At 39.5% G+C, this 27,910-nt stretch overlaps 1 protein-coding gene across 7 annotated transcripts in view; it reads right to left on the minus strand.

Annotated features, from left to right (window-relative positions):
* The window catches only part of PHACTR1 (phosphatase and actin regulator 1), a 296,323-nt gene that overhangs the window by 100,680 nt on the left and 167,733 nt on the right, over positions 1 to 27,910 (minus strand). For all 7 annotated transcript variants that reach the window (XM_071451966.1, XM_071451946.1, XM_071451937.1 and 4 more), the window contains one exon: positions 14,693 to 14,857. In XM_071451966.1, the coding sequence (XP_071308067.1) occupies positions 14,693 to 14,857 (165 nt within the window). The remainder of the gene's footprint in view (positions 1 to 14,692; positions 14,858 to 27,910) is intronic.

The following is a 27,910-nucleotide window of genomic DNA, read 5'->3' on the forward strand; positions in this document are numbered from 1 at the left end:
ATCACAGACATACTGATTGTAGTTTACACAGCACTTGCTGCTTCTCCACAGAGGGCTGATTGGTCCCATGATGATCATGCTTCTCCTGATTTCCAGCTGGTACATTTCATTAAGAGACAGCTAAAACTGCCTCAGTGGTTTCCTCATATTACTTTTCCACATAAGCAGTTGGTTTGACTACCAAGGGGAAGCCAAGGAGTCAGGAACAGGATCAGATGGTGGCTTTTGAGAGTCTCTACCTAGACAGAGGTAGTGCCACTTCAAAAGGCTTTGGGAAACATTCTCATGAGCAACTGAAAATGCCTAAAGATCTCCTGGAGGCTAATGGGACAAATGCATTTACATTACTCAAACAAAATGAAACAGGAAAAATTAAGTAAACAATGAGCCAGAAATCAGCATTTTGTAAACAATCTCCTATTTGTTATTCATCAACATAATTTTGTTCCACAGTTATCTCCTCTAATAAATGTGTGTGCATTTTTTGTGCTATTCTTTCCTTGAGAGCATTACTTAAAATAGTGTTCTCACTATTTGGAGTGCCTTAGATGCACAGCAAAAAGCCTCCTGCAGAAAGCCTTCACTACATTTTTACAGAGGGTCAGGCCTGCTGTCACTGAAGGTGATGAGATTTTACAACCAAGTTTAACAGACAAATGGATGGCCTATATATTCTGCTGCAGGCAGGCAATGTAGTGAGCTCAAACATGTGTATAGATTCCAGGAGAAAAAAGTAGGACATAAGCATATATACATAAAGGTTTTACAGAAATAGCAGGTGTTAGATGAAGAGGGAGACTCTGCCCTACCAGCTGCAAACCATATATAATATGGATCTAGGGCTCCTGAATATTAGCTCTCTTTTTATCCAACTTCTCTGCAGCACAAGAGGCATCATTAGACCAGCAGCACAAATACTTGCTTAGCCCATACCGTGCCACATATGCTTCTAAAAGCTATTGCTTTACTCACCTTAACCTACAGGGAGTTTCAGACCAAGGACACACACCAATTTATTCACAATATGCATACTGGTACCATGTTTGCTCTGACAGTGGCTAAGAGAGCTCTGCTCTTCTGGAGATACTGCTGGGTTTATTAGATAATGCAATCCTCAAAGCTCCTCTTCTGTTTCTCTCATTTATCTGTGCAGTGAACTATGATTTGGCCTACTTTCAATTAGCACAGAAGAGGAGTGTCTCAGCTCTCTTCCCCTGTGGCTTTTCTATCCTGTGTATTTGCAATGTTCACTTTTATAAGCCTTTCCTTCTAGGGATGCAGGAAAGAAAATAGACTAATATAACTCATTTTGAAGCATGGGGCAACAAGGTTACTCCAATATACACGGTATTTCCTGGATGAAACAATGTTACCAAGACAACAGATATAACAGGTAAAAGCCACTCTTCCTCAGGGCACATAATTCCACAGATAAATTCTGAAGATCGTGGTCAAATACAAGTTCTTTCTCTCAGTGGTCATTTTGCTGATAAGAACAATAGGAGAAAGATGTCATGACTATGCTGAAGAGCTCACAGCCAGCTCAATTCAATAAATGAACCAGTGCCAGAAGACAACTAAATTGTGAAACAGTTATGTCTTCACTAGAAACAGGGGCTCCAGGCCTCTGGAAACCAATGTTCAGGTGTCAGCACATGGGCTCGCCAATGGCCTTCTACAAGAGCAGCTCAGGTAATGCCTTCTCAACAGATAAAAGAATACTACAAATAATGCTCTGACCAAAATGTGAATTAGCATTAATTTTGTTAACTCAGTTGCCCCAGTTCAAGCCTCAGCTGCCTGCATTCAGAAGGTGTAACAGTATGAATGACACAGCTGAGACTTGGCTTGATCTAAGTGCAGTCACTCAAATGAGGGCAGCTGAGTTAAGCCAGTCTCACAATCCTTGCAGTGAAATCAGAAAATGGACTAATCTGCTAGACTAACAAATGGGGGGATTTTGATTGGTTTTGTCAGCTTCTTGCGGTGCATTTTAGCCTGCAGGAATGTTGTCTGCACATTAATGCCAGAAATACCACAGCGTCACTGGCCTCTCGTTTCAGCACAATGCCTTTGCAGATTCAGATGCAAAAAACGAACATCAATATTTAGAGGTAGCCATTCCAAACTGGAAGTTTTCTGGGGCGTAAACATCACATCTAAATAAAAGATAGTGCATGGACTCTGTTACTAGCAGGGAGAAATACATGTGCCAGGGCTCCTGCATCGCTGCTGCCAGCATGAGAGTTCTGTGTTATGGAGATCAACAATGGATGCCTGGCTGACTGTGTGGTCAGTTTAGATCCATCACTAATTAAGAGCAGCTGTTGCTGATTTGATTATTTTAATTTATAAACCAATACACATGGATTTTCTGTAATAATCTTCCCACGACAGTTGTGCATTTGTCTGCCTGCAGAGTAACCTCCTGATCTCTCCCAGGGGTCTGATCAAAACCCTGCAAATACCTTCACACCCTGGCTCTTTCCAAAGCAAATAGAAGCATGAAGACACACAAGGATTCTTCACATAGCATAAAATCCAAAATAATTTCTATAAACAATTTCGCAGAAGATTCTTATTCTGATGCTTATCTTCCTTACAGAAGTACATTTGATGAAAGATATTGCAGATATTTTGAAGTTAATACTGAGGTTGTAAAAGGATGCCATATGTGCTGCCACTCTTCTAAACTCATTGGCCAGCCTAAAACAAGAAGAGCCAAAGCATACTTTTCTATAGCACTCAGCCAATGCCTTGTTTTCTCCCATCCCTTCCTGCATATTTTTAGCAGCAGCAGTGGCTTCCTTGTCTTTATATGCCTTCATTGGTAATTCCACTATCTCTTTCCAATTTTGGCATACTTTGGTCAGGACAAAAGATCATAAATCTGTAGTGTTTCTAAAGTTCTGAAAGGCTGGTTAGGGGAAACTTGACCCAAATTGCCATTCCTAGGCTTGTGATCAGACAGCAAAAGATTCAGAAAGGAGCAACCCATACAAAATTGTGTTTCAAAAGTTCTGTTTCTCATGGAATTACTGAGTTGGATTTTTTTCACAACTATAAATTAGAATGCTTCAGATTGAGGATTGGGATGGTGTACAGGAAGCTACTAGCTGGTGAGAAAAAACACTACCACTCAGGTATGCAAACTGTAGCTCAAATGTCATCTAATATTTCACTCACAGTCAACTACATAATTTTTTTAAACGGATGTTTTATCTATCTGTAGGCTATTTTCTTATTAGATGGGAAACTGGTAGGAATGCTACTATGACTACTTAATACAGACTTGATCCTATGCCCACAAAAACCAGAGAGAATCAAATGATCACTTTTATGGGGCTTTTGATGAAGTCCATAAAGCACACAGGCCATTAGATGTACATATACAGTTCTGAAAATGTAAGTGCCAGTACAGAAGTGTAAATGCAGTAAATGCAGAATCATCAAATGATTCTTGATGATAATGATAGAAATTCATGGGCTTCAAATGGTCTTGAGGCAGAACTTGAATATAAAAGGTTGCAAGGTTTCTAAATATATGTGCATACCCTGGAAACATTCTGCCCGCAGTTATTGTTTATTACTGCAAAGATCTGAGCACCCACCAAGTCCCACAGTCTTTGGGAACAGAGTACCTCAGAAAGGTGATTGTGCAGCTGGCAGAAGCCTTCCTGGCCAGTCCATATGAACAAAGGCTTTTGGTATTCAGCAACTGCCTGCCAGGCACCCTCTGCTCAGGGAGGACAGTGGCAGAATTCATCAGCTTCAGCAGGAAGAAAATCAGACTCATTGCCAACCATTTGCAGCACAAATATATGTCACTGCCTTCAGGTAGAAGCATGTCTGGACCTTTGGTCCTTCCTCAGACTACTGCTTATCTGTGCATGTTCAGCTGTCAGCCCCATGCTACTTTTAACTAAAGAATTAATGAAGAGCACATGGGGACCAAGAGCTTCCTGCAAGACACAGGGAAATGAGCAACTGATGTTTTCAGATTCAAGTGCTAGCTAGTAGCAATCAAACTCCCTGTAACTTTTCTTTTAGAATAGGCAAACAATGATGTTGGGTAAATTTAAAACATGTGGTTTACCACAGCAAAAGGATGATTTTTACTGCCTGTTTTGATAAAGAGAATTGTTTGGGATTGCCAGATTACCTTGAAGAGATGTAAATAGAACTCTGAGGATATAAAGGACCAATACTGTTAATTACCAAATTAAAACCTTTTAAAGAGGAACCTGTCCTTCCAAAATGCATACACATACTCATCTGCAAAATAAGAGACTGAGAAACTCCATTTTTCAACCTAGAAACATATACCTGCTACCCCAGTAAGAACAAAAGGAATAGTGAGTCATGTTCAGCATCATGGATCTATTCTACCACTACTTTTATCTAAAAGTGTGGAATATCCTGTAGATAATAAGCAATTCAGATGCAGTTAACAACAGATAGTATTATGTCTTCAGCCCACACAAACAAATAGTAACCAAATTAAATCTTATTTTTAACTACTTCTTTATACAGACATCATACTGTGGAACTGAAACATTCATCTGAAAGTGTATCAATAAAGCAAATTTTAGGATTCACAAAATCTGTATGTTTCTCCAAATAGGGAGTTTAACTTCTAAAAGGAATGAGTACTTTTTCCCCAAGCTCTTGGTTTCCAAGATTTTCTCCTACATTTTAGAAATCCTTTTTATTACTGTAATCCCAAAGTCTCTCTGAATTACGTGACTTTGAGAGCTGCAGGTCTGAAGAAACCCTACATATGGAGAGACTGACCCCCCAAAGAAAGAGACCTGGTCAAATTGCAGTCAAGTCCTGCAATGCTTAGCAGTCCAGTACCTACAGGTGTTGTTTGCAACAAGACTGGGATGGGTTAGCAGCAGAATTTGGAAGAGAACACAACAGCTTACTCTCTTCATTAAATGTTCTAATCACCACCTTGGACTTCCTTTGCCCAGTCCCTCAGGCAGTCCAGTAGCCAGGTGCAGCTTTCACCAAACAGAGCCTCTAAGACCCATCTCTTGTGACACCTCAGGTTGTCTGATCTACTCTTTCCTGCACATTAGTTCCTGTGATTGCTTATATGGGTGCTCAGGAAGAGCAATCTGAATTGGAGATTCAAGGAGGATCACCAGTGCCACATTAAACACTTACGTGGACACTTTAATTCAGAACTAAATTTGCCTTAATGAATTAAAATAAAATGAATGAGTTTATGAACTGCATAAACATTCACCCAAGGGTTTATGATATTGTAACTAATCTGTTTCATATTTATGGTTTAAATAATTCAAGTTACAATGTATAAACAAGCCCTAGAATAAAAAAGACTTAGACCAAGGTTTCTATGAAACTGTTCCTCATCAAGCTATCTTTGATTTCCAATTCATAATCTGTGTTTTTCTATTAAACCTCTGTATATAGGGCAATTCAGTTTCTCTTTCTAGCAACTATTTATTATTCCTCAACATACTAGCCCCAGCATCCCTGGAAAGGGCTCATGAAGTTAATGGTTTTGTCTGGGTGATTGCCATCCATATTTCAGATCCCCGTGGACCTGGAATTCTCATCTCTGCTGCCAATACCCTATACATCTAACTGTATGTGCCTTTTAATGCAGCTCATGGACATGGAAATAAAGGGCAACTACCGTGATTAAAAAGTCCCATCAGATTAGACCCACTGGGCTGCATGCTCACATGACCAAACCAACCCATTTCCCAATCACAACACGGGTCACATGGCACAGCAGGACTCGCTCGAGGTACTGCCATGCTGGCCTCGGGGATTGCTGCTTCATTTCCCCCCTGCGGGAAACACCGAGAGAGAGCAAAACAGTATTCTAGGAATAAAGCTTCCTCAACAGCACTTCTCAGTGAAAGCACCATTGTGAAGACACATTTCCTCATGGCTTCATGTCACTGTGAAATGTTGTGATTTTTTCCTGTGCCTTTATAAAGGCAGTGAAAACCAAAGAACAAAAGCAAGCAGTCTGAGAAATACTAATTAATATCCATGCTTCCACATACAATCTAAACATAAAACGCAGCTTCAACACATTTTGTTGTTAAATGAAATCATTCTAGAATAACCTGTAAGGACACAGTCTGATGAAGACCCTCCATTCATGAGTCATGGCAATAGAAGCTGAGGATGTACAACAACTTTTTACACAAGAATGAACTTATTCCAAACACATATTCTCTCTCCCCACAGCCAGATATTCCATATTGCTGATTTGTTGCTAAAACACTTAAAACATTTCCAATGGACGTTGTTCTCTAATCCATATGCCGTGAAGAAGCTTATGTTATGAACAGCATCTATTTTCAATCATCACAATTTGTACTTTTTCTAATGGATTAATTGCATTATATAATTTTAACATGAATGCACTGTTGTAGAATTATGTTGCAGCATTACACTTTGGGTGGCCTCATATAATCTTCACACAGCAGCTGGAATTGTAATTAGCATAAAAACCAAACAGCCTCATTAAACATCTCTTTCCTGTAAGACGGGACACATTTAGAGGCCTCGTTTCACACATTCCATTACAGCTGGCACGGGGGTAGAACAATCCCTAAACACATTTTTCAGCCCAGCTAAGCAAAGCCCACTTCTTAAACGCTGGAAATGTTCTGCAGCACATCTCAGGAAGACACAGTGATACTGCTCTGTAGTGGAATACATGCTCCCAGGGGAGTGATTGTTTCCTCCATTTTTGAACTAGGAGCATCCAGTTGGCAATTCAAGTATAAAAATAGCCAACTGCTTTCACTGCCTTCCTTGTACAAATCAGATCTGCAACTTTCGAATGCATTTCCATTCTTTTAATCTCCTTAAAATGACAAATCTGAAAATGCTGACAATTTAAAATATCAGCAATTGAGACAAACATCAACCATCACTTTCCCTTGCTATTAAGTTTCTTCTGCCACCCTAGCTTTGGGCTATTTATCTAATTGTGAGGCTGAAAATGACCACTGGCTTTAAAAATCTCCGTGAATCTTTGCTTCCACAGCAGTAAGCAGATACACAAGATAGTTTTGCTCCCTCTATAGAATGGCAAAAGATGAAATGTTTTAAAAGTTGTCTACAGTTTTGCATGAATTCTGGTATATTTTTCTGCCAGTTTCTCAAAAGGCATTAAGAAAATGTCAGTGCATACAAAAAGAGGTTAAATGCAATCCTCGTATTTTTTTTTCACTTTCAAAATTCAGAATACATCAAGAGTGTAGTTTTGGATCAATGCAAAAATTAGAACTGCGTATGGATTTCAATTTTTATTCAGTCCTTGAATGCAAGCAGTGTAATACTTCAACAGACCTAAGATACAAATTGTTTCCTGTCTACCAGGAAACCATTTTTTATTTGAAATTCATGTTTTTAACTATACTAAATAATAACTGGTTCCAATTTCAAACAGAAATGTAAATTTTCATAAAAACTCTTCTAAGATTAATCTAGAAAACACTGAAATATAATGATCTTATTGTTTTGATTTTTCTTCATGCAAAAATATTTACTTCATTCAATGTGGATTCAGGAACTGCCCAAGTTCCTGCAAAATGCTGCTTTTCTTCAGACAATGACAGCTTGTGCTTACCTCAAATAATCACAACAAAGTGAACATAGCAGCCCTTTCTAACTCTGAAAAGCAGTTGTACTGCTGCTTTTTAATAAAACCAGAGCTTTTTTTTTTTTTTTTGCAGATTTGGACTTAGTTTTATAAAAGTGCCATTTTCCTCTCTTCTCCCAAAATCTTGGAAACGATCAGTGATTTTTAGCAATGCCTTAATGCTGTATGAGCTGCTCCAGCACAGCAAAAATACCTGGCTTGGACCAGCATCTGTATCACCTGCTCACTGCCTTCAAAAGGGCCCCTAGGGGTTTTACACAGAAAAATTAACAGGCTTTGTCATGGAGGAGAACAGGAGGTCTGAGTTATTTCAGGCTTCAGGGTGGCTTCAGACCCAGCTAGCCTGGAGGGGACACTGTGCTCTCTCTCTGAGCACTGATTCAGAATTCAGAATTATATCTCCAAGTCATCAGAATATGAACATCAGGGAAGAAAAAAACATAATTACTTCTGTTCTCCATATCTAAACCTACAGACAGTCTGGCTTGAAAGTATAAGAGGAGTTTTAACTGAAATATTTATACTTTTCACATGGGATCACAGCAGATATTAAATAAAATTCAGAAGAACAGAATGAGACCATAAAGTGCTATAAAACAGTTATCCTTGTTAGAAAATAATCCAAACAAAACCACTCTTTTCAACAAAAATAGAACCTCTGCAGATAGATGTCAATAACCTGGCACTTGGGAAAACCACACTGAGTCTCTCACCCCACAGACCACCACCCTAGAAGTACAGGCAGGGCTGAGGCAGGCATGTCTGCAGCCTGTGCTTCTCCTTCCTTTCCCCAGGCAAAGGTCTTACCTAAATTGCATGACCAGTTTAATACCCTAAGGGTTTTATATGAAAAAACACAAAAAGCAATTATGGGCAAAGCAGAAGGTTTAAGAGAAGCACTGGCAACATATAATTGAATGTCTCCCATCCGGAATATTCTGGAAAGAAAAGTTTAAAATATTAACCTGTTGTAGTTAGAAATAATCAGCAGTAGGAATCAAATGATCTGGGCATGGTGTATGAATAACAGTTTCTTTAATTGAACAGCTTTATCACATTTTGGTTTTTTCTTGTTATTTATCAGAAACACTGAAAAATCCTTGCCCATAAGTGTTGCCAATTTAAGCAATCTCCCCTGCGAACTGGGAGACCTAACTTACATAAACACACTGACATACTATTTTTTAAATAGAGTATCTTTAAAAAAAAATCTGGTTGGAAAAACCAAAGCACCAAGGATTAACAAGTGGAAAAAAAAAAGATTCAGGCACAAAATTATTATCTGTTTTAAAGCAGATTTTGGGAGTGAGGCAGCTAAAGTTTGGATGAGTCAGCTTTGTTGAGGCTCACTTAGTATCTTTAGATGGCTTGAGTGAGAGTGAAAGCAAATGGAAGAGCACGTTACGCCGTCCCCAAAAAGTAAACTGAAAAAATCCACATGCTCCCTTTTGTTGCATTGTCTACACTATTTGGCTTAAATCTTTAGATCGAGAGTGCAGACCTCCTCTATTCCTACTTAAGAGAGTAACTGCTAGCAAGAGAAGATTGTCATTCTCTGTACAGATAACTATTAAAAGAGTCTTAAGGCCCTTAGGCAGTAGATCAATCCAGAGACCTGCCCTGAATGACCTTTTTCCCCAAGCCAACTGATGATGCTTGGCTCACAATGGTTTGCCTTTTGGCTCTTCTGATATTCTGGTCTACTTCAGTCCCGGTGTTCATCCTTTCCAACTCCCTAGTCCTACACCTCGAGACAGGCTCTTGAATACCAATCTCTACAATGTAACCTAAGCCAATGAAGCCTTAAATGAAACAGGAGCAGATCTTCCCTATTCTCAGGAAGGTACCCCAAGCATGAGGCTAGAAAGTCACAGTTGTGTCTTCCCCGGTCACAGACCAGGATGTGGCTCACTAGCTCACCCATGGGTTTTGGGATGGGAACTATGGCACCAGAGGACTGATATGTGATTACTGCCCTGTGGAGGACGATTGCAAGTATTTCTAGGAAGGGAAACTGGGACACAAATAAAAGGAGCTTTCAATGTACCTAAGAGGAAAGGCTGAGTTCAAAAGATTTCCTTTTCTGCTTTTCTCTTGTCATTTAACTAGTGTCCTTCAAGTACGAGTTACATGCTTCCTTCTCCATTTTGCCTGAGCACTGTGATTCAGGAAGCAAGGATGGTGGAAGACAGATGCACTAATTCTTTAAACTGAAGGTCACCAGAAATGGGAAATGACAAAACAAGACATTTTTCTCTACTCAAAATCCTCCAAGCAGCTGAAACACTTTTTTTCTGAAAGGTTGCAAACAGTTGGCTTTTGACGAAAGTAGCGATAAAAAACCTTCAATAATATTTCAAGTAAGTGCAGAATCTATTTCCCCTCAAGCTTCTTTCTGTCAGAAGCAGTTCCTTCTCCAAAACATCTCCAGGAAATGACATTTCAGCATGTGTACAGCACTGCAATAAAACAGCAACACACCCAGGAATATTTTTCAAGTTCACAGCAAGGCGAGCAGAAGATCAAGGTATTAAAAAAAATTACAAAGGTCTAGCAGAGGAGACAGTCAGCTTGCTCTCCTGCTATCTGCTTTGCTGATTCTCAGAGAGCCCCGTTTGGCTTTTAAAATCTTGACCAGTCTTCTAGAGCCATCCCACCTGCATGCAGCCAAGGAAATGTGCTTGAGTATAGAAAACTATGTTTCTTTCTGGCTTCTTCGGCCATGAGACTGTTCTTTGTCAGCTGTAAGAAATCATGCTCTTAACAGACACAATCTTGCCATTTAGAAGTTTGCCCGTTCTTACCAGCTTTATAATACCTCATATTTTTGTTGAGGGGGCCTTGGCCCTGCATGGAAATAAAGGTTTCCACACTTCATGTAAAAATCTTAGCTAACTTTAAAAACATACAGCATATCTTTGATTGTACCATGAATAACAGTGTGGCAGAATTTGGTTTCTTTGTTTAAGTCCCCGTATATAGAACTTCAGTGTCCAGAGAGTTTATGCTGTACTGTGGGGGTCTCATCACCCATCAAGGAACTTCCAATAGATGTTCTGTGATAAAATGATTTGCAGACCTGATGCTGAAAACCACATTCTGCTGGTGGGAACTTCACTTCTGTCCAGGAGGAGAATTTCTGTGATGTGGCATTCACATTCTCTGAAAAAATTCCTTCACCCAGGGGTTTTCTCCTGGGAAGCTGAGAAGCCTCAGAGAAAAGGAAAACAATTCTTATCTTATTTGCTTCTCCTGTGTTTTGCTCATGTAGAATGTGTCAAGAAATTGTTTACCCAAAGGTGATTGCCTGATTAGATTCTGGTGTGAATTGTTTTGACTCATTGGCCAACCAGGGCCAAGCTGTGTCAGAGCTCTGGAAAGAGTCACAAGTTTTCATTATTATCTTTTTAGCATTCAGTAAGTATCTTTTCTGTATTCTTCAGTTTAGTATAGTATAGTATTCTTTAATATAATGTAGTATTATAAAGTAATAAATTAGCCTTCTGAGAACATGGAGACAGATGCATCATTCCTACCTTTGTTGGGGCTTCCCTACGAATACAAGAGTGTGAGAATTAACTTGTTTCTGTTCTTGCTGTGGTACACTGGTGTCCCTCACAGACTCCCTGTTTTCTGAGATTATGCCTAGACAAAGCCCATCTTTCTTTCACAGTGCATATGCCTTACACCTCCTTAACACACCGCCTTCCAGCAGAAGAGGTCACTCGGATCAAACCCAATGGCTCATCTGGTGCTTCCCATCTGCACACAGATCACCCTACCCATGATTTTCTCTACCTGCTCTGGCTGCTTTACAAAATACCTAATGATGATCTCACAGAGACCAGCTGCAAGGCAAAGGCATGAGATGTCTGCATCAAACCCTTGACTCTTACCTTTGTTACCAAGTCAGCACCAAGGCAATGTCAGACTTTGGACCCTTCTGCAACATCACTACACGGACACCAAAAACAGCGTAACCCATAAACATATAAACTCTACAAAACATGAACATCCTTTTGACCCTCTGCTTGTCAGTGACAATACAATAACAAAGATGGAGAAAGGGGGACTTATGCTCAAACACCACAATTTGAGTATTGATGTGCTGAGAGGAGTCATATATAGTAAGCCTAACACTGAGGTCCTCCATCAATCACATTATGTACTGTCTCACCTCATGCAATTACCAGGTGTCAGAAAATAGCTTTTCCTATCACCTAAAAGGTTTTTTTGCTCATTGACTGCTGAATTGAATTTTAAAACATTCATCTCTGAATAACTAAGCAGAGCTTTCAGTCTGATAAAGATATGGATACAAAATGTTAGCACTTGGAAATACCAAGAAAAAGGCAACCTTTCAACCTTACATATCAGCTTGACTCTCTCTTTCTTTCTGTCCTCTCCCAGAGAAGAATCTCCCATTAATTTCAGTGGAAATTTCATCAGATTAGGCCATGTGTTTTGACCCTTACCACTTTTGACATTAAAAATAATTGAATCCATTGTTGCAGCAAATAAGGGCCTAATAAAATACTTGTATTAGTATCTATTTTTTGATAATTACTGATGTTCTGTGCAGGTGGGAAAGCTTGGGTGCGTGCCTGTAGGACACTAATGGGAATGCTTTTTTTCCAAGTGTCACATTTATCAGTGCACTAGAAGAAAATAAGCCTGTATTATGAAGTTTCATGCTGGCTCTCATTATGCCATCTCACAAGCTTGTCCTTTGATTCATTATAAAGATTAAATATATTTTCTCAGTGAGATCAGAGGTACTAGACAAGAGGTCATGCAAATGCTGGCAGAAAAATGCTAGTTTTCCATGTGTCAAATCTTTTGTACTACACATCCAAGGTTCAACCAATGCTTCTAATTGTTGGGGGGGGGTGGGTCTTGTAGGGTGCTGGTGGATTTCTGTTCCCCAGGGATGGGGATGATGGAAACTGTGAGGTCCCAGCTCTCGCACAGTCCAGAAGCAAGTCTCTATCCCTGCCTTCTACAGGGTGCTCAGCAAATTTGACATCCTTGTCAATTTTGCTGCAGTTAGTAGCAGAGGAGCTGACAGGAATACCAATTTTGCAGAGCAGCTGCAGGATACTGTTAACTTACTAGAAATAAAAATTTTTCTATAAAAAAAGGAGAAAGGTTTTGGATTCAACTGAGATCAAACCCAGTACTGTGACTGACAAATGCTCCTGGAGACCCAGCTCTTAAATTGTTTTTTCAGACACTGAACTCACTCTTACTAGGGGAGAAGATACGCTGGCATGTCTGGTAAAACTTCCTATTCCTCTGAGAAGAGAAAATACATGTGTTCAGTCTGGTTTTAATCACTGTGTACTTTCCAAATATTTTGGTAATGAGGCAAATCTTAGCAGTACTTCTTGTAATGCCCAGAGTGGACTATGGAGCCATATTCCATCCAGCTTCAAACCAGTCAGTCTAAACACAGCAGCATGCAGCTCAGCCTCATCAGCTGGAGCTACAGAAACCATAAAAATCAACAGTAGGCAAGCTTTGGCAACCCATGGTACTGCCTGAACAAATCAACAGTAGGCAAGCTTTGGCAACCCATGGTACCGCCTGAACAGCCATGCTTATTCTCCTAGTTGTAACCAACCAAGGCAGCATACTCAAACTAGATTCAAAGCAGTTGTTACCACAGTGTCCACATATCCCTAAGAGCTATATGGTTTTCATGGAAATCCTACTACAATACACTATGGTTATGACTGATGCAGAATACGAAAGACAAGTCCTTTTTTTTTTGCAGAAAGATGTCATTTTTGGTGACAATAGCTTCTAGCTGTCAAGTCAAAAAATATGATCATCACTCGGAGTAATATAGCCATCTATTCCAGCTCATTAGTTTTTGGCTGATAAATCAGAAAGCAGCCTAAACAGCACACAGTAAAGGTACACTCATTCAGGTACAAACCCTGAAAATACTTATTCTGCATTTAAACTCATTCAAGAATTCACACTTAGTTAAATGAGACGTCTCACCCCATTGTGGGCCACTTTCAGGAGTACAGGATTTGGGGTGCCACAGGTACACCCAAGTAGTGCCTAAAACATTCCACTGTGCAAAACACAGGGCAGAAAAGCAACTTATTGTAGCTCAAGCCTCTTCTGACACTTGAAGGAGCAAGATACTCACTGCTTTCTTTCTAGTTCTAGAGAAAACAATTAGAAATCTGGAGAAACTCCATGTTTTCTCACAGATAATCCAGGGTAAAGACTTGCAGAACCAAATGTAGTAATTATTGGCCATCATGAAAGAACAAAGAAAATAAACCTTCTAAATAAATTGCAGAGCTTTCATCACATGGATCAACGCCTGCATCTGGGATTCTTGCTCAGACCAATTTACATTATAAACCCACATTTTTTTCAGTTCCCTTTTTTTTTTAAATAAAAAAGGGTCTTGGACTAGAAGTGCAAGAAAGCAATGGCAAAAGGAGGGGCGTGGCAGGAACTGAGATTTGCTTTTCTCAAAAAAACAAGGGACACATCATTCCTGCCCAATGGAATGAATAATTTCTGGTTATGCAAGTTACTCAACACAATGTCAACTTCTTTATCCTGTCACTCCTTTTTTTCTCACTCCTTTATTAGCACTCACAGGAGCTTAAATGTGGCTAAATCGACCTCTAGTATTATCTTTTCATACTGCCTTTTCCTTTATTCATAATCTGTGGAATCAATATTCAAAGATTTCTTCTGAGTTAGGCTCTAGATCTAGTAGCAGAACCTGAAAATACAGCTTTGGTGAGCTGCTGATTTAATTGCAGTGCACCCAATCACCCAATGTGTCACTTTAGGGCTTTTAAAGAAAAAGTTTGTAACAAAGTTAGAGATCTTCTCAGAATCTGATGAATCTCTCCAAGCCAAGCTTCAAGAGTTGAAATCTCCCCAAGCCAAGCTTCAAGACTTGAAATACATGCAAACTGAGGCTGTATTACAAATTTTCAGCCTTGATGAGCAAAAAGTTCCAGATTAATAAACCGACCCCAACGTGACTGTTACCTGCTGAAGTGTGCTTAAATTTTTCACTCTTCTTCTTCCTCCATTTCCATGGCTTAAAAATTCTCCCGAGAGTGGCAAATTTGCTCCTTCTTCTGATTGGAGGCGTGTGAGTCCCAGGTACTAGAGAATCTGAACGCATTGCAGCCAGTCTTTCCACCTCTTCAGCTGTAATTTCAGCAAGAAAAAGAGAAAAACACAAGGAAGGTGGGAAGTGAAATAAATGCTTTAATAAGTTATCAGAAAACCACACAGATGGCAAAAATTTTTCATGGACACAAAGAAGAATAACAAAGGGAAAAAATATTTTAACGTTCTTTTCTTTTAGTGAAATTGTTAATCTACGGTAAAGAACAGTAGTAACAACAAGATTCAACAGAAAATTATTATGTTATAAAAGTTATGGCTTTTAACAAATTGTTCTACATTGCTCTAGACAGCTGGCAGTTCAGCCATCAGCCATTCCTGGGGAAGTGTGACAGAGAATGGGGAAGAGAAAGCCAAAAAAAAAAGGATTCAATATAATTTACAAGAAATATTACAAAGGTTTTTTTCTTTAATTGCAATGGAAAGAAACATTTCATTTTACTAATATTTATTAAGAGCAAGGACCCTCATAAATAATGACTTTTTGGTACCATTACTGTGTCCATTAAAATTGCTTGGCTTACAAAAAGGGGCTACATTAGAATTTCCTAGTGAGACAGAGGGTGCTAAAAAAATCATAGAATCATAAAATTGTTTGGGATGAAAAAGACCTCTAAGATGGGATCCAGCTGTTAACCCAGCACTGCCAAGTCCATCCCTAAACCACATCCCCAAGTGCCATTTACACATCTTTTAAATTCTTCCAAAGATGGTGACTGCATCATCATCACCATCTTCGAAAGATGGTGACTGCCACTTCCCTGGCAGCCTGTTCCAATGGTTTACAACTGTTTCCATAAAAAAATTTGTCCTAATATGCAATCTAAAAACTCCCTGGTGTCACTTGAGGCCATTTCCTCTAGTCATACCACTGGTTACCTGGGAGAAGAGGCTGACCCCCACCTGGCTGCACCCTCCTTTTAGGTAGTACTAGAGACCTATAAGGTCCCCCTGAGCCTCCTTTTCTCCTCAGAATCTCTCCTGCCTCAGATACTCATGATAAGACCTGTGCTCCAGAACCTTTACCAGCCTTTCTCTAGTACTCCAGAGTCTTTCTTGTAGTGCAGGGCCCAAGTCTAGTCCCATTTTTCTGCCCACTCACTGCCCTCCAATTCTTATGCTTAGCTTTTAACATTTAAACTTTTAATTTTAGATTTTAATACAGTTCCCACTTAGGTCTGAATTCCCTTGAAGAGGATAGAGGTTTTCACTGAGCATCTGTTCTTAAGAGCTCAGTTATCTGCTACCTTGCTACCTTTACTCTGTAATACATCATGATAGTTTCAATACTGAAAACAAAAAAACCTCTGAAGAACTTAAATTACCCTTCCTACTTGATGAGAACAAGAGAAGTCTGGGGATTGTCCCTTGATGTAGTTAAATTGCATGGTCCCCCTGTCTCACATTTGCAAGGCAAAATTAATGCTGATAGTTTTGGGAAATAATATCTCTGACATTAGAGGCACAGAGAATGGAAACCCAGGACCACAAAGAAAGCACCAACAGAGGGAAGGTATCAGCAGCACGAGAGGTTGTCTCTGTGCCACAGCTGCATAGTTCAGTCAGCATACAAGCAGGGGCTTTGCGTGGTTTGTTGTTGTTATTTTTGTTTGTTCATTTTTTAAGTTGTTGTTGGTTTTCTTTTTTTTTTTTTTTTTTTTTTTTAAGAGATACCATTTCCCAGACTTGTGTTGTAATGTGACACTGCCACTAACACTGATTTGAGTGGATTGCACACACAGTCCAGATGCATAAAGACAGGATGCAGATTGTCACCTCTCCTGCTCTGAAGACAACAGCCCAGTGTTTCTATTCACCTTTCATATTTTAAATATTAACCTCAGGCATGAGCTTGAGCTCAGGAACCTCAGCAAGAACATTGCTTTGAAGGGATGAGCACGCCCACTCCACACTGGCAGAATCACCAGAGATTTTGGCTGGCAAATTCTTATGTATCTCAATGGAAATTTTTTCAAGGCTTTAAGTGAGCCAAATTTAGTTTGGTTTTCATGGGAACAGCCAGAGACGCATTTCTAACACAAAGGAGGTTTCATTATCAGAACTCCAACTGAACTACTATTTGAGTCCCTCAGGTCTTTGCAAGAAGTCTGGTTATTTTGTTATTGCTCTTTTGTTTGTTTTTAATGTTAATATGCAACATAATCCTTTTTCCTGTAAAATATCAATGCCAGATACAGCTGCCTGTAATTTTCCAAGGAAGAAAAAGCTACCCTGCAAGATAGACAGATATATAGATAGACATATATCTGAGCCTAGATATTTCAGTGGAAATGGTTAAAAACTGCTATTCTTTGGGGTAACAAAGAGAAAGACAGACCTTTCTGAGAACATCTCTTTTCAATTTAAAACAGAGGGAATAAAAGATAATCCGGCCAAAGCATTTCATTCTGTTCCAGCTCTTTGTGCCTGACTGCCTGGAGAAATACCTTCTTATCCAAAGAACCCATTACAAGGCTCTGTCCTGTACAGGGGCTGGGACATGCTGTATCAAGGCTGGGAATTGCCTGGTTATGCTGAATAAACCACATGGATAAAAAGAAGAGGAAATCAGAAATTTCCTTATACTTTCTAATTTCACTGGAACCTGCTGGGCCTTGAAGACCAGCACAGGGTACAGAACACTGCCCTCTATATGCAGATCCAAAGGGACCACTCCTTTTCCCCTTCCTCCATTTTTGAGATGCCTCTAGTTCAAGCAAGTAGGATCCCACTGTGTTCCACTGCTGTGATTTTTTAGAGATGCTGCTAAAAGCAATGGGCTGGTATCGTCTTTGGTGTCTTATTTAGGGGACACAGGAAGTAGCCCACTAAGCAAACTGGAAATGACACACTACTGCTGCTGCTGCTGAATTAGGTTTCCTGCTAACAAACCTACAGCTGAAACACTGAAATTCCTCTTGCTGCTCACCCTCTCTCCTTTTCACCATCACTGAGCCAAGATCTCTGCTACACAAGTGCCTTTATTATGAAATCTCAGAGCTGCAACAACTTCTCTTTGCTAGCTGGTCCTAACTGGTATTGCTGAGGCCATTTCTTGGAGAACTAACACCCCTCAAAGACACTCTCCTTTCACAACACAACTCTGTCTCACACCAGCTGCGCTCTCACTGCCCCTAGGGAAGTTTTTCCCACTCAGGGTAAATGAGTATGGATTTACACTCAGGCAAAACTAACACTGGAGTAAAAAATAATTTACCCAGAGGGTGGGTTCACGGAAAGCCAAACACAGTGTCAAAACCATTTCCACATTTTGACTGCTCTTCCCTGAATTTCAGTACTGTCTTACACACAAATCTGTGGCCTCAGAGTCCTGCAGTGCCTGGCATCAGTCATGAAAGTGTTCCTTCTCCTGCATCCTCTCCAAACATACACACAGCTCCAAGCTAATGCAAGTAACCGCTCTTTTTCCTTCTCATTCACATTTCTCAGAAGGACATGATTTTTTTTTCATGAGAAATGCTCTCAAGAGCACTGCTAATTCAAAGCATAATAATCACTGGCTAGGAATAAACCACATTAGCATAAAGCCATGACAGTTTTAATACAGCAAGAATAAAAGCAGACCACGATGCAAGAAGCAAATGCCAGAATTCTGTGCTCTCCTCTGCTGCTGCATCTTTTGCTCAAGTTGGCTGGATTTCTCTGCCTTTTTGGCTCATAATAGCTATTGACTGGCTGTGGGCTGCAACACCCACTGCTGACAGCAGGCTCCGTAGGCTGATTTCACACCTTTGCTGTTCCCAAAAAAGCTGGTACTTGCAGGAATGGAAAGTAACCCAGACCTTGCACTCTTTTTCTATTTTTTTTTTTGTCTTCAAAGAGGAAAGCAGTCTCAGCCTGATCAATCTGCTGAACTGGGAGAGGGAACTGCTGTGTGCATTAGTACCTGTAGTCACATTGTGGAGATCTCATCTTGACACTGGTGCCACAAATGTGATCTTTACGGGTCACAGGCACTGCTGATACTCAGTGCTTTTGGGAACTTGTTCTGATTTTTTTCCAGGATATGAGAGATCTTTCTGAGACACAAAGAAATACTGGGACCTGCTCTTATGGCAAGAGGGTGATGCACTCCCCTCCCACTTTCTTATGTCCAAGCTGTCATTTCAGAGCTAGCAATGGGGAAACTAAACCTGAGAGTTTTTCATAGGCTGTTTGGCTGTGAGATAGCTCTCAATATTTTACTGTAGTTCTTAATAATTCTGAAGTTCATATAGACTTTATATAGAGCTTAAGCAAGACATGGGGTTTTAATGAAAAAACCCCACCACAAACTGAAGTACTTTGCATCCAAGTAATATAAAAAAAAGTACATAGTTGAAATAAATTACAAAGAAAAGAAGAGGCCAGGCCATCTTGAACCTGTTCTGTATGTTCTTATGATTTTCCCACATCTTTCAGTAGGGTGTTGATTTCCAGAAAGTCCAGTAAGAGACAACATAGCAGTTGCCTACTTTTTGGATTTGAGAAGGACAACATGCAGATCAAAAGACCTCCCACAGATGAGATAACTTATGAAGTTTTCCTAGAGAATGACAGCCAGTTTTGTCATTCCCACACACTGTCTGGGAATCACTTCATCTATTAATGTTGCTGATATGTAATACCATAATATCCAGCTTCCATTTTAGAGAAAAAAACACTATTACAGCATTTGGGTACAAAGACCAATTTCATTGCTGAAGGCTGAAGCCCACCTATCCCACCGGTGGTCTTTAATATTACCTTCCTCACTGGTAATCACACCAAGTTTTCTCTTAGACCTTTTCTTAACACTCATTTTTCCTAGTCAGACACATGATTATCTTAATCAAAAGGAAATTTACTTCACAAAGTTAGGTTTTAATTCTTCCTAGGAAGTTCCAGTGGCTGCTTTTTGCTTTCTGTTACATTTACACAAATCTGTAGTAACAGGCTGAAAATTATCTTGGCCCTAAAGATGCAATTAACTAAATGTGTCATACTATTCAATGACAAGAACTCTATATAAATAAAACCCCTAACATAATACTACTCATTTCCAATCCACATCCAACCAACCTTTATTCTGCAGATTAAGTTTCCAACAAGCTCCTGTTGCAAGGTTTCTTTTAAACTTGCACCTCAAATATCCTTCACTTCAGACTGCATGGACCTTATTCTAGCAGTTTTGCTCAACACAAGATGCAGATACACCATATGTCTTTTTGAAATGACAGGAAACCTGAAAAACTCCTCTAATTGCTGAGCACTTATGTCTACTCTTTACCCAAATGGGAACACTTTCAATTAAAAAAACACCTTGTTTTTGTTTCAGGAAAATAGTTTATTTTCTGCTCTTCCATTATCTTATGTTCAGTTGTTTCCCTTTAATTTCCTTTTGCACCTGGAATTAATTTCCATCAGCCTTGCCTTTACTATGTGAATTACCCATTTAAACTTTTCCTAACTCCACAAAGGTCTGTTTTCCAATGAAAGACAAGGCATGCCATGCTGCAGTCTAAGCACAGTCTTGCCAAATGAGGATGATTACCTGTCTGGTGGAGAACAGCTCCCACTGGACATATGCATTTGCAGTGGCAGTGAGCTGGCATAGTGATTTTATGAGCCATGAAGAGCCTGTCAGCAGCTTTCCTCTGCATGCTAAGCAGCACTCACATTCCAAACCCCTGCCAATTATTCCTGGTCCTCAGGTGCAGCACTTCACACTGTGTCCATGAATGGAGTCTCTCATCTCTTAACCTTGCCTGTTTCAGCACAGGTACCACGCCATGGTACAGCTCTACTCTCAGCTACAGTCTCTCTATCACAGTCTATTTATTTCTCTTGTTGGCACAGAAGTGCAGAGAATAGTTTTGGAAGTCTAATCCCTCTAGGACCCTGCTTTTGACTCATCCCCATTTTGACGTAAAATGTAAATTATTCATGCTGATTGCAATCTGAAAGCCACTTTTTTAACCTCTGCAAACTACACTGCACTGAATGCATCACTCTAAACATGTCTTTATAGATATGAATTCTCTCAAAACACCAGGTATTTTCTGTATCATAAGAGAGTACATAAGATTTTCACTTGCAACAAAAGCACTTTATCATGTTATGTCACCAATAGCTATATAATCTCTTCCTAAAAACCTGTAACTATAGAAAATAAGGATTTTTAGATTTCTTTGATATCAACTGTTTTCTGTATCCTTTATTTCTTTTACTACTCACTAGGTTTTCTGTCTTTTATGCATTTATTTCATATAGATTAAAGATTAAATAAAATAATCAGTACTGTAGCTCTTCACTGTCATGTTCCCAGACACTGGAGCTGACACCAAAGGTCTATCCTGGGCATCACACACAATGTCTGGAGGAGACTCAGCAGCTCCAAAATAAGACTCAGAGCAGTCACTATAAGTGGAACACATCCAAAAGCCAGCCAAGAGAAAAACAGGGCCAGCAAAAGCAGAAGAGACCTCACACTGTTCTTGGGGCTACAGTTCCACAGGTACCAGGAACTGCTCCAGTAAAAAACTTTAGCTTGAAAGGAAGGGATATTTTACCCTTCCTAATTGACAAGCAGGGAGGAGATGCACAGTTTGCACTTTTAAGAAAGCAGAGGAAGTAAGATGAGATGGAAGGACTTTTCTTTTAGAGCAGGCAGAGAACTTGGGAGAAAGGAGAATCATGGGGTCACTTTCATCTTCCCCTTGAAAAGGCTTAAGCCCACATCTCTGATTTTCCCAGGGAACATTACTACTACAGTCATACTACTACACTACTACAGTCATACCCAAACTTATCAATTAGAGTTAAGTCTCATCCATCACAGCTCAAGTTCTTCCTGAAAGCCAAAGCTAAGGGCAACAGAGAAGATGTCTTCCTTCCAGCAAATCTTTAACCCATTCAACAAGAAAAAAAGAAATAGAAGCCCAGGTACCTTCAACTCATAAATATATCCTGATGAAGAAACAGTGCACAAAATTTTTTCCTATGCTTGTTTCAGCTTGCTAGTGATTGAAACTCTCTTGAAGGAGCTGGTAATGATTACATTTTCATGGTTGGATTTCTCTCTTAAACCAGCCTGAATTACAAATTCTACTCAGCGGCAAAACACAAAGCAATCCAAGAAAAGGACTGAGTCCACAAAAGCCCATGGATTTGTTGCTCACATTTTGCTAGGTTTCTCTTAGTGGGTGATAATTTTCCTAATTGCCATGTGGACAGAGGAAGACACAGTTGCTTACATAGCAGAGCACCTTGGCTCTACCAGTCTTCACTAGGAATCAGGGAAGTTCTCCACCCTTTTAAAAATAAACCACTAGTGCTGAAGGTTAGCTGTTTATTTTGAGAAATCCCAGAAAAAATATTTGAATCCTTCTAAATTTCTTAGGGGATTTCTGATGGACTAAACAATTTCTGATCTTTTTCTTTTGACGTTACTGGAAGTAGCCATATCCAATATTTTATTTTACTAGAAATGTGTGCTATAGAAGGCATATATTTATATTTTTCAGAAACTTGAGAGAGGCATGTCCTCTTTTTAAAAGTAATCCTACTCAGAAAATGGCATTGCAAACATTAAACTTCCTAAATACAATGATACCATCTCACCACTATCACCATAAAGATAAAAATTTGAGTTTTTAATTACAGCAATGGCTGGGAGAAGAGAAAAAAAATGCCTTATTAAGAGCTAGAAAGTTCAAACCGTTCCCTGTAAACTCTGCATTCCTTCCCTTAGGAAAAAGAAACTCTGTTTCTGTTTAAAGAAGTTGATATGAAGTTGGCCAAGAGGAAAGGAGTAATTATACCAAATGGCACATTGATAATGAACCTAAATATGAGTTTTAAAACCTCCCTCAGTAACAGCCTAGCAAAAAAAAAAAAACGGTTTCATATGTTCTCTGAAAGGAGACAGTCTGTATCCATGTTCAGGAATTTACAATAAGTACTAAATACTTTTGCTTTGAGGGCAGCAGTACTGCTGAGTGCAGCAGTACCTATGGTTATAATGAGAACTTTTTGTTTATTCAAATGACAGTTTAGTTTAGGCCCTTACAGTAGAGGCTTGAGTTTCAAAGATGAATACTCAAAGGGGACAAAAACATCCACAATTCCTTTAAGGTCATGAATAAAGCATGGTAATTTGTTGGCTAAAACAGACTGACTTTTTCTGTGTGTTTTTCATAGCTATGATTTCACTTTTTTTCTACCATCTTTTTTAGCATAAAGTTCTAGGGTGTCTCATGGTTGCTGAGCTCTGCAGGATATTGCTCTTGCTCAATAGATTTATTGGAAAATCTCTGGTTCCTAAAAAGCTGCTGCTGCCTTGAAAAAAAAGGGTGGCGCCCATCAAGTAATCAAATTGGTATATCTGTCTAAGAAATGTTACAGTCAAAGGAAGGACCTATGTATATAGCTTCAAGTTCATGAATTATTCCAAATCTAGCACCCAGAAATAGCTCAAAAAATGAGAATGGGTTTAGATCAGAGCTAAGGAAAAAGATACTACAGGGAACCAAGAAAACACAACCACAGAAAAAGATCTGAAATAAACCTAGCAGAAAGAAATTAATGAAATCCTGATTGTAGCACAGTGAACGACAAAGGTCACAAGGAGTCAAATTACTTTACCCAAACCATCTAGTAACTGGTCAAAGCTGCTAAAGGGTCCTTTCCAGAATGCTAAAATTTACCTTAAAGAAATTGGCAGAGAAGACATTAGGGCATGGTGTGTGACTGAGTGCTTTCCACTGTATTGATGGGAATGATGCCTTTCTGTGGTGTTTGAGAGAGGAACCAGCGGCATGTTGTGAGCGCAAATGGAAGCAGAGCATTCAGCAGCACACTGGCCAAGAAATTGGCAGCAAAGTTCATTTTCAACATCCTGAAGGTAAGTGTGATAGGCATCTGCACAATGGTTCATTTCAGCCCAGAAGAAGGATGAAATTAAACCAAACCCTGACATTTCTTACAATTAAAACAAAGGGATCTCTTTTCACTCCTTCACTGATGGTACTGGACAAAGCAACAAACTGATGAAATCTCTTTTGCCTTCATGCTGAAAGTTTCTTTTCAAAATCATCAAGATTCTGCTACCAAGCAGATGATTTAAAAAAAAAAACCCAAAAACCACCAAACCAAAAAAACAAACCACAATAAGTACAACATAAGCCTTTCTGAGCATTTCTTGGCAATATAAACTGCCTTTTTCTATATAAGCTATGGGGAACAGGTTCTCAATTTTAAGTACTGATCTCTTTTAGGAGAAGTATCTATATGACATCCTACAAGTATCACAAATCCCTTTCTGTCAAGTCAAATGTTATATGCTCTTCCAACTGAATTGGAGTATTTGCCCCACAAACCTAATGTTCAAAAATCTCTTTAGCTAAACAGCATTTTGTTTGAATTCACAAGTTAGAGACTATCTTGAACCATGACATCTGGCTGAGCATACCAAGTTTTAGAAGGCTTATGGTGGTGTTCAGATTGAAAAATTTCTCAAGCATTTAGTTAAAGAGGGAGGAAACAAGAAACAAAACAGGTATGTGAATGCATAGGTACTAACACACAAACATATAAAAATGGAACCCGGTCTACATGCCATAATAATGCAAAAATCTGAACTAAATTAATCATAGCAAGTGAAGAACACCATTTGCTTGGTAAGCACAGAGAACAGGTGCACTAGCTCAGAGCTGCTGAACTCTACAAGTAATGCCCATCTTTATATAGGTCTGTATTTTTTAAAAAAATCATTTATCTCACTGGGCCCAATGGCCAGAGAAAGCTGACAAAATTAAAAACAAATGAAAACAACCCCAAAGAAAAATTCCATAAAAAGTTTCCTTCTTGAGCCTCTATGCAATGCTAGCAGATGTATTAATGAACTGATGCCTGTCTTGCTGTTTAGTGAACTGCCTGTTCTGCCAACTTGAGATGAATAAGAGAAAGAAGCATCAGTTCACTGGAACTACATGATCTCCCTATTTTCTTTTAGGTTCATGGATTTCTATGCTCAGCACGAGCACATTGAGTTCACAAGGAAAATGGCATTTGACTCAGATGACAAAAACGCATAGAAAAGCAAACGCACATCAGTAACTAGAGTCAAATAATGCAGGGAAAATGCTGTCCTTATTTAAATGAGACGCACAAGAAAGAAAGAAGGAAACACCTCCCGAGTTCTAGCTTGCTAATGCATATGACTTAGGGGGTGGACTTTGAAGGAGAGGAAGCTACACAGCTGAGCCTCATGAGTCCCTCCTTTCTTTACCATTTGGGTATCATGTCTAATTCTCTTCAAACACTACTAGAGGAGCTCAAATTTGCCAACTACAGAGAGCAGTCAGTCAGAAACTGCTCTTCTCTATTCAAAAGCTGGAGCAGGCAGCACATTCTGTCTTAAGTGCCACAGCAGATCACTGGAAGGCAACATCTCACTCTCATGACCATAAACCCACAGACAATTATTTTGGGGCTGTGAATATTAATGAAAGCTTTACTCATCTCACTCTTGTACTTTTCAACAGGGTGCAATTCAGATTCAAATAGTCAAAGTTCCACACAAGCCTTCACACCTGGCTTTCCCTTCAGGGCGAACCCAAATTTCAAAACTATTCATCCAATAAAACCCATGTGCTAGCATAAGGAAAGCATCCTGTTTTGCTGGTGTATGGGAGGAGAGGGACGAGATCTTTCAAATTCTGGTTTCACTTCTGGTTCAAATAGTTTCCACCGTCTGTCTGTCCGTCCGTCCATGCACCTACACCCACATGTCTGTGCACCTACACTGCTGTTCTGTTCAGTCTGTGCATCAGAATTTTTATCAGTCTTGACATTTTTAGCAGCTTGGAAAGTAAAATGGGAAAGATAAGATTCTATAAAGCACTACAGCAGCATGACACACATACCCTTTATATGAGTTCAATTTCAGATGATACAGAAGAAATAACATTTCTGTTTATTTTATTTATTTACTTATTTTACCAGAATTAAGGTTGATAGAATCACCATGTTAAAAATAACATTGGAGCTGCACACATACAGTTTCAGATGGCATCAGAAACACCAAAGTAACTGCAGCCAATGCATGGGGTAAAGAGAGATAAAGCTGGTGACATAATCCTTATGACATGGACTGCTGAGATTAGGAACCATGTCTACAGTCCGTATGGATGTGAATATATGGATCATCAATACTTTAGAGAAACTTGCTAATACATAGACTGTGGATGCAATAGACCACAGTGACATTTCCAAGCCTGGCTCATTTGTCAGAATGTAGTTAATGAGTATTCTAATTATTTATCCTAAGATCTCCAATGCATTCAAGTCTGCTTACCAACATTTCCATCTGTTTATTCTTGAATCTGTACTAAAAGGAACAACGAACACCAAGATAACACTAATTGTGTTGCAGCTGAACACCCCTTAGCCTACAATTGAAGATAAAAAATAGCTATCAAAATTTCTAACAAAACTTAGATGTGGCAGCAGCTCTCTGACCACAGAGAGAAACAGACAACTTTTCCAGGCATTGTTCTGGGAAAGGCTGTGAGAAGATCAGAGAAAAGAATGAGAAACAATTCTTATCTTAACTTGCTGCACCAGGAATTGTGAACATGTTGAATGTGTTATGGAGATTTGTTTACCAAAGGGTGGTTTCTTAATTAGCCAGTGGTGATGGTGTTTTGATTTGAGGACCAATTAGGTCCACCTGTAGTGAACTACGGTATAAAAGTATGGGTTTCTTAATAAAAATGATCAGCCTTCTGTAAATGTCGTGAGAGTTTATATAACTTATTACCTGGCTGGGGACCCATTGTGCTGACACTTAGATTCCTGTTTCTTGCCATGTATTTCCATGATTACACTTCTGTGCTTCCAGAAGATTTAAAATATCAGTAGTCTCTGTTTTTTTTGAACAGATGATCAACTTCTCTTAGGAGGTGAAATAAAAATCATTCTCTGCTACCTAAATCTCCCAAGATAAATTAAAAAATTGGATCCATTTTAATTTTATTCCCTGCAATTCTATAGCATGAAGCCATTAGACTAATGCCCTGAAAGATGTCATGCAAAAGATGACAGAGGGCAAGATCTCTCTCCTAAGTAGTGACAGGGGAGGGTGTCTACTGAACTGCAGCACTAAACCTGTCATCCTAGCCTTGGGCTGCACAGCTCAGGGCAGGAGGAAGGAAAAGGAAGATTTGAAGTACATCTTACATCCTTTTCAAAATGACCCAATCAATACATACGCTGGGCTCTCCCTGCACAAGAGGCTGTACATCCTAAATTGCAACCCTTGGGATTTGGAGATTCAGTAAGTCATGGACACTGAACATTTCTGGTTAGGGCAAAGAAATAGGCACAGTAATAACAAACAAAGTTACACAAACCAAGGGTTTGGAGCTTGCAGGTCTCACCCCAGTTTACGTCCTGACTAGCACACTCTAAATCATAAATATACAGAAACCTGCCCTCCTCTTCTCCTTGGACATTTTGGATACAAGTTTATTTTTGGGGAAGGGCGGGGAGTGTCGGGGAAAGCTGGGGACATGTTTGTCTTTTATTCCTGAGTCATATCTTCAGACCTTAAAAATTTCCACTGTCTATGCAGAGGAAATATACAGAGGCTGTCAGTCAGGTCTGGCCATCTCTCCTTTGTGGTTTCTCTCACTTGGGATGCAGAGCTTCCTTTCAGGGAGGAACACTGCTTGTCCATGACAGCTCTTTCAACAGCACAGCTTAATGTTGGCTACGGGCACTGTGATTTTGGGCATGTTTCAGGCAGGGTAGCCTGCACATTACCAAGCTAAAATGCTATGTCTAGTGGTTCCAAAGAAGCTGCAGCAGGTGATTTTATGGTGGCCGAATTTATCTTTGATTTATATGACACCAAGTGCTCATTGTTTCTCAGAGCAACAGAAATAACTCATCATTTGAATCTAAGAGTCTCATCCAAAGGCAAAGGCTCTGCTAGATTTGCCTCATATTCAGTAAGTTCGACCCAAAGCCAGAAAAGTCAGCAAGAGATGACAGTGACATGATCAAACATTATCTTATTCCTCTCCACCC

Source organism: Agelaius tricolor, unplaced genomic scaffold (assembly GCF_023055355.1).
Source record: "Agelaius tricolor isolate 1412-34295 unplaced genomic scaffold, bAgeTri1.0.p SCAF_2, whole genome shotgun sequence".
Lineage (NCBI taxonomy): Eukaryota > Metazoa > Chordata > Aves > Passeriformes > Icteridae > Agelaius > Agelaius tricolor.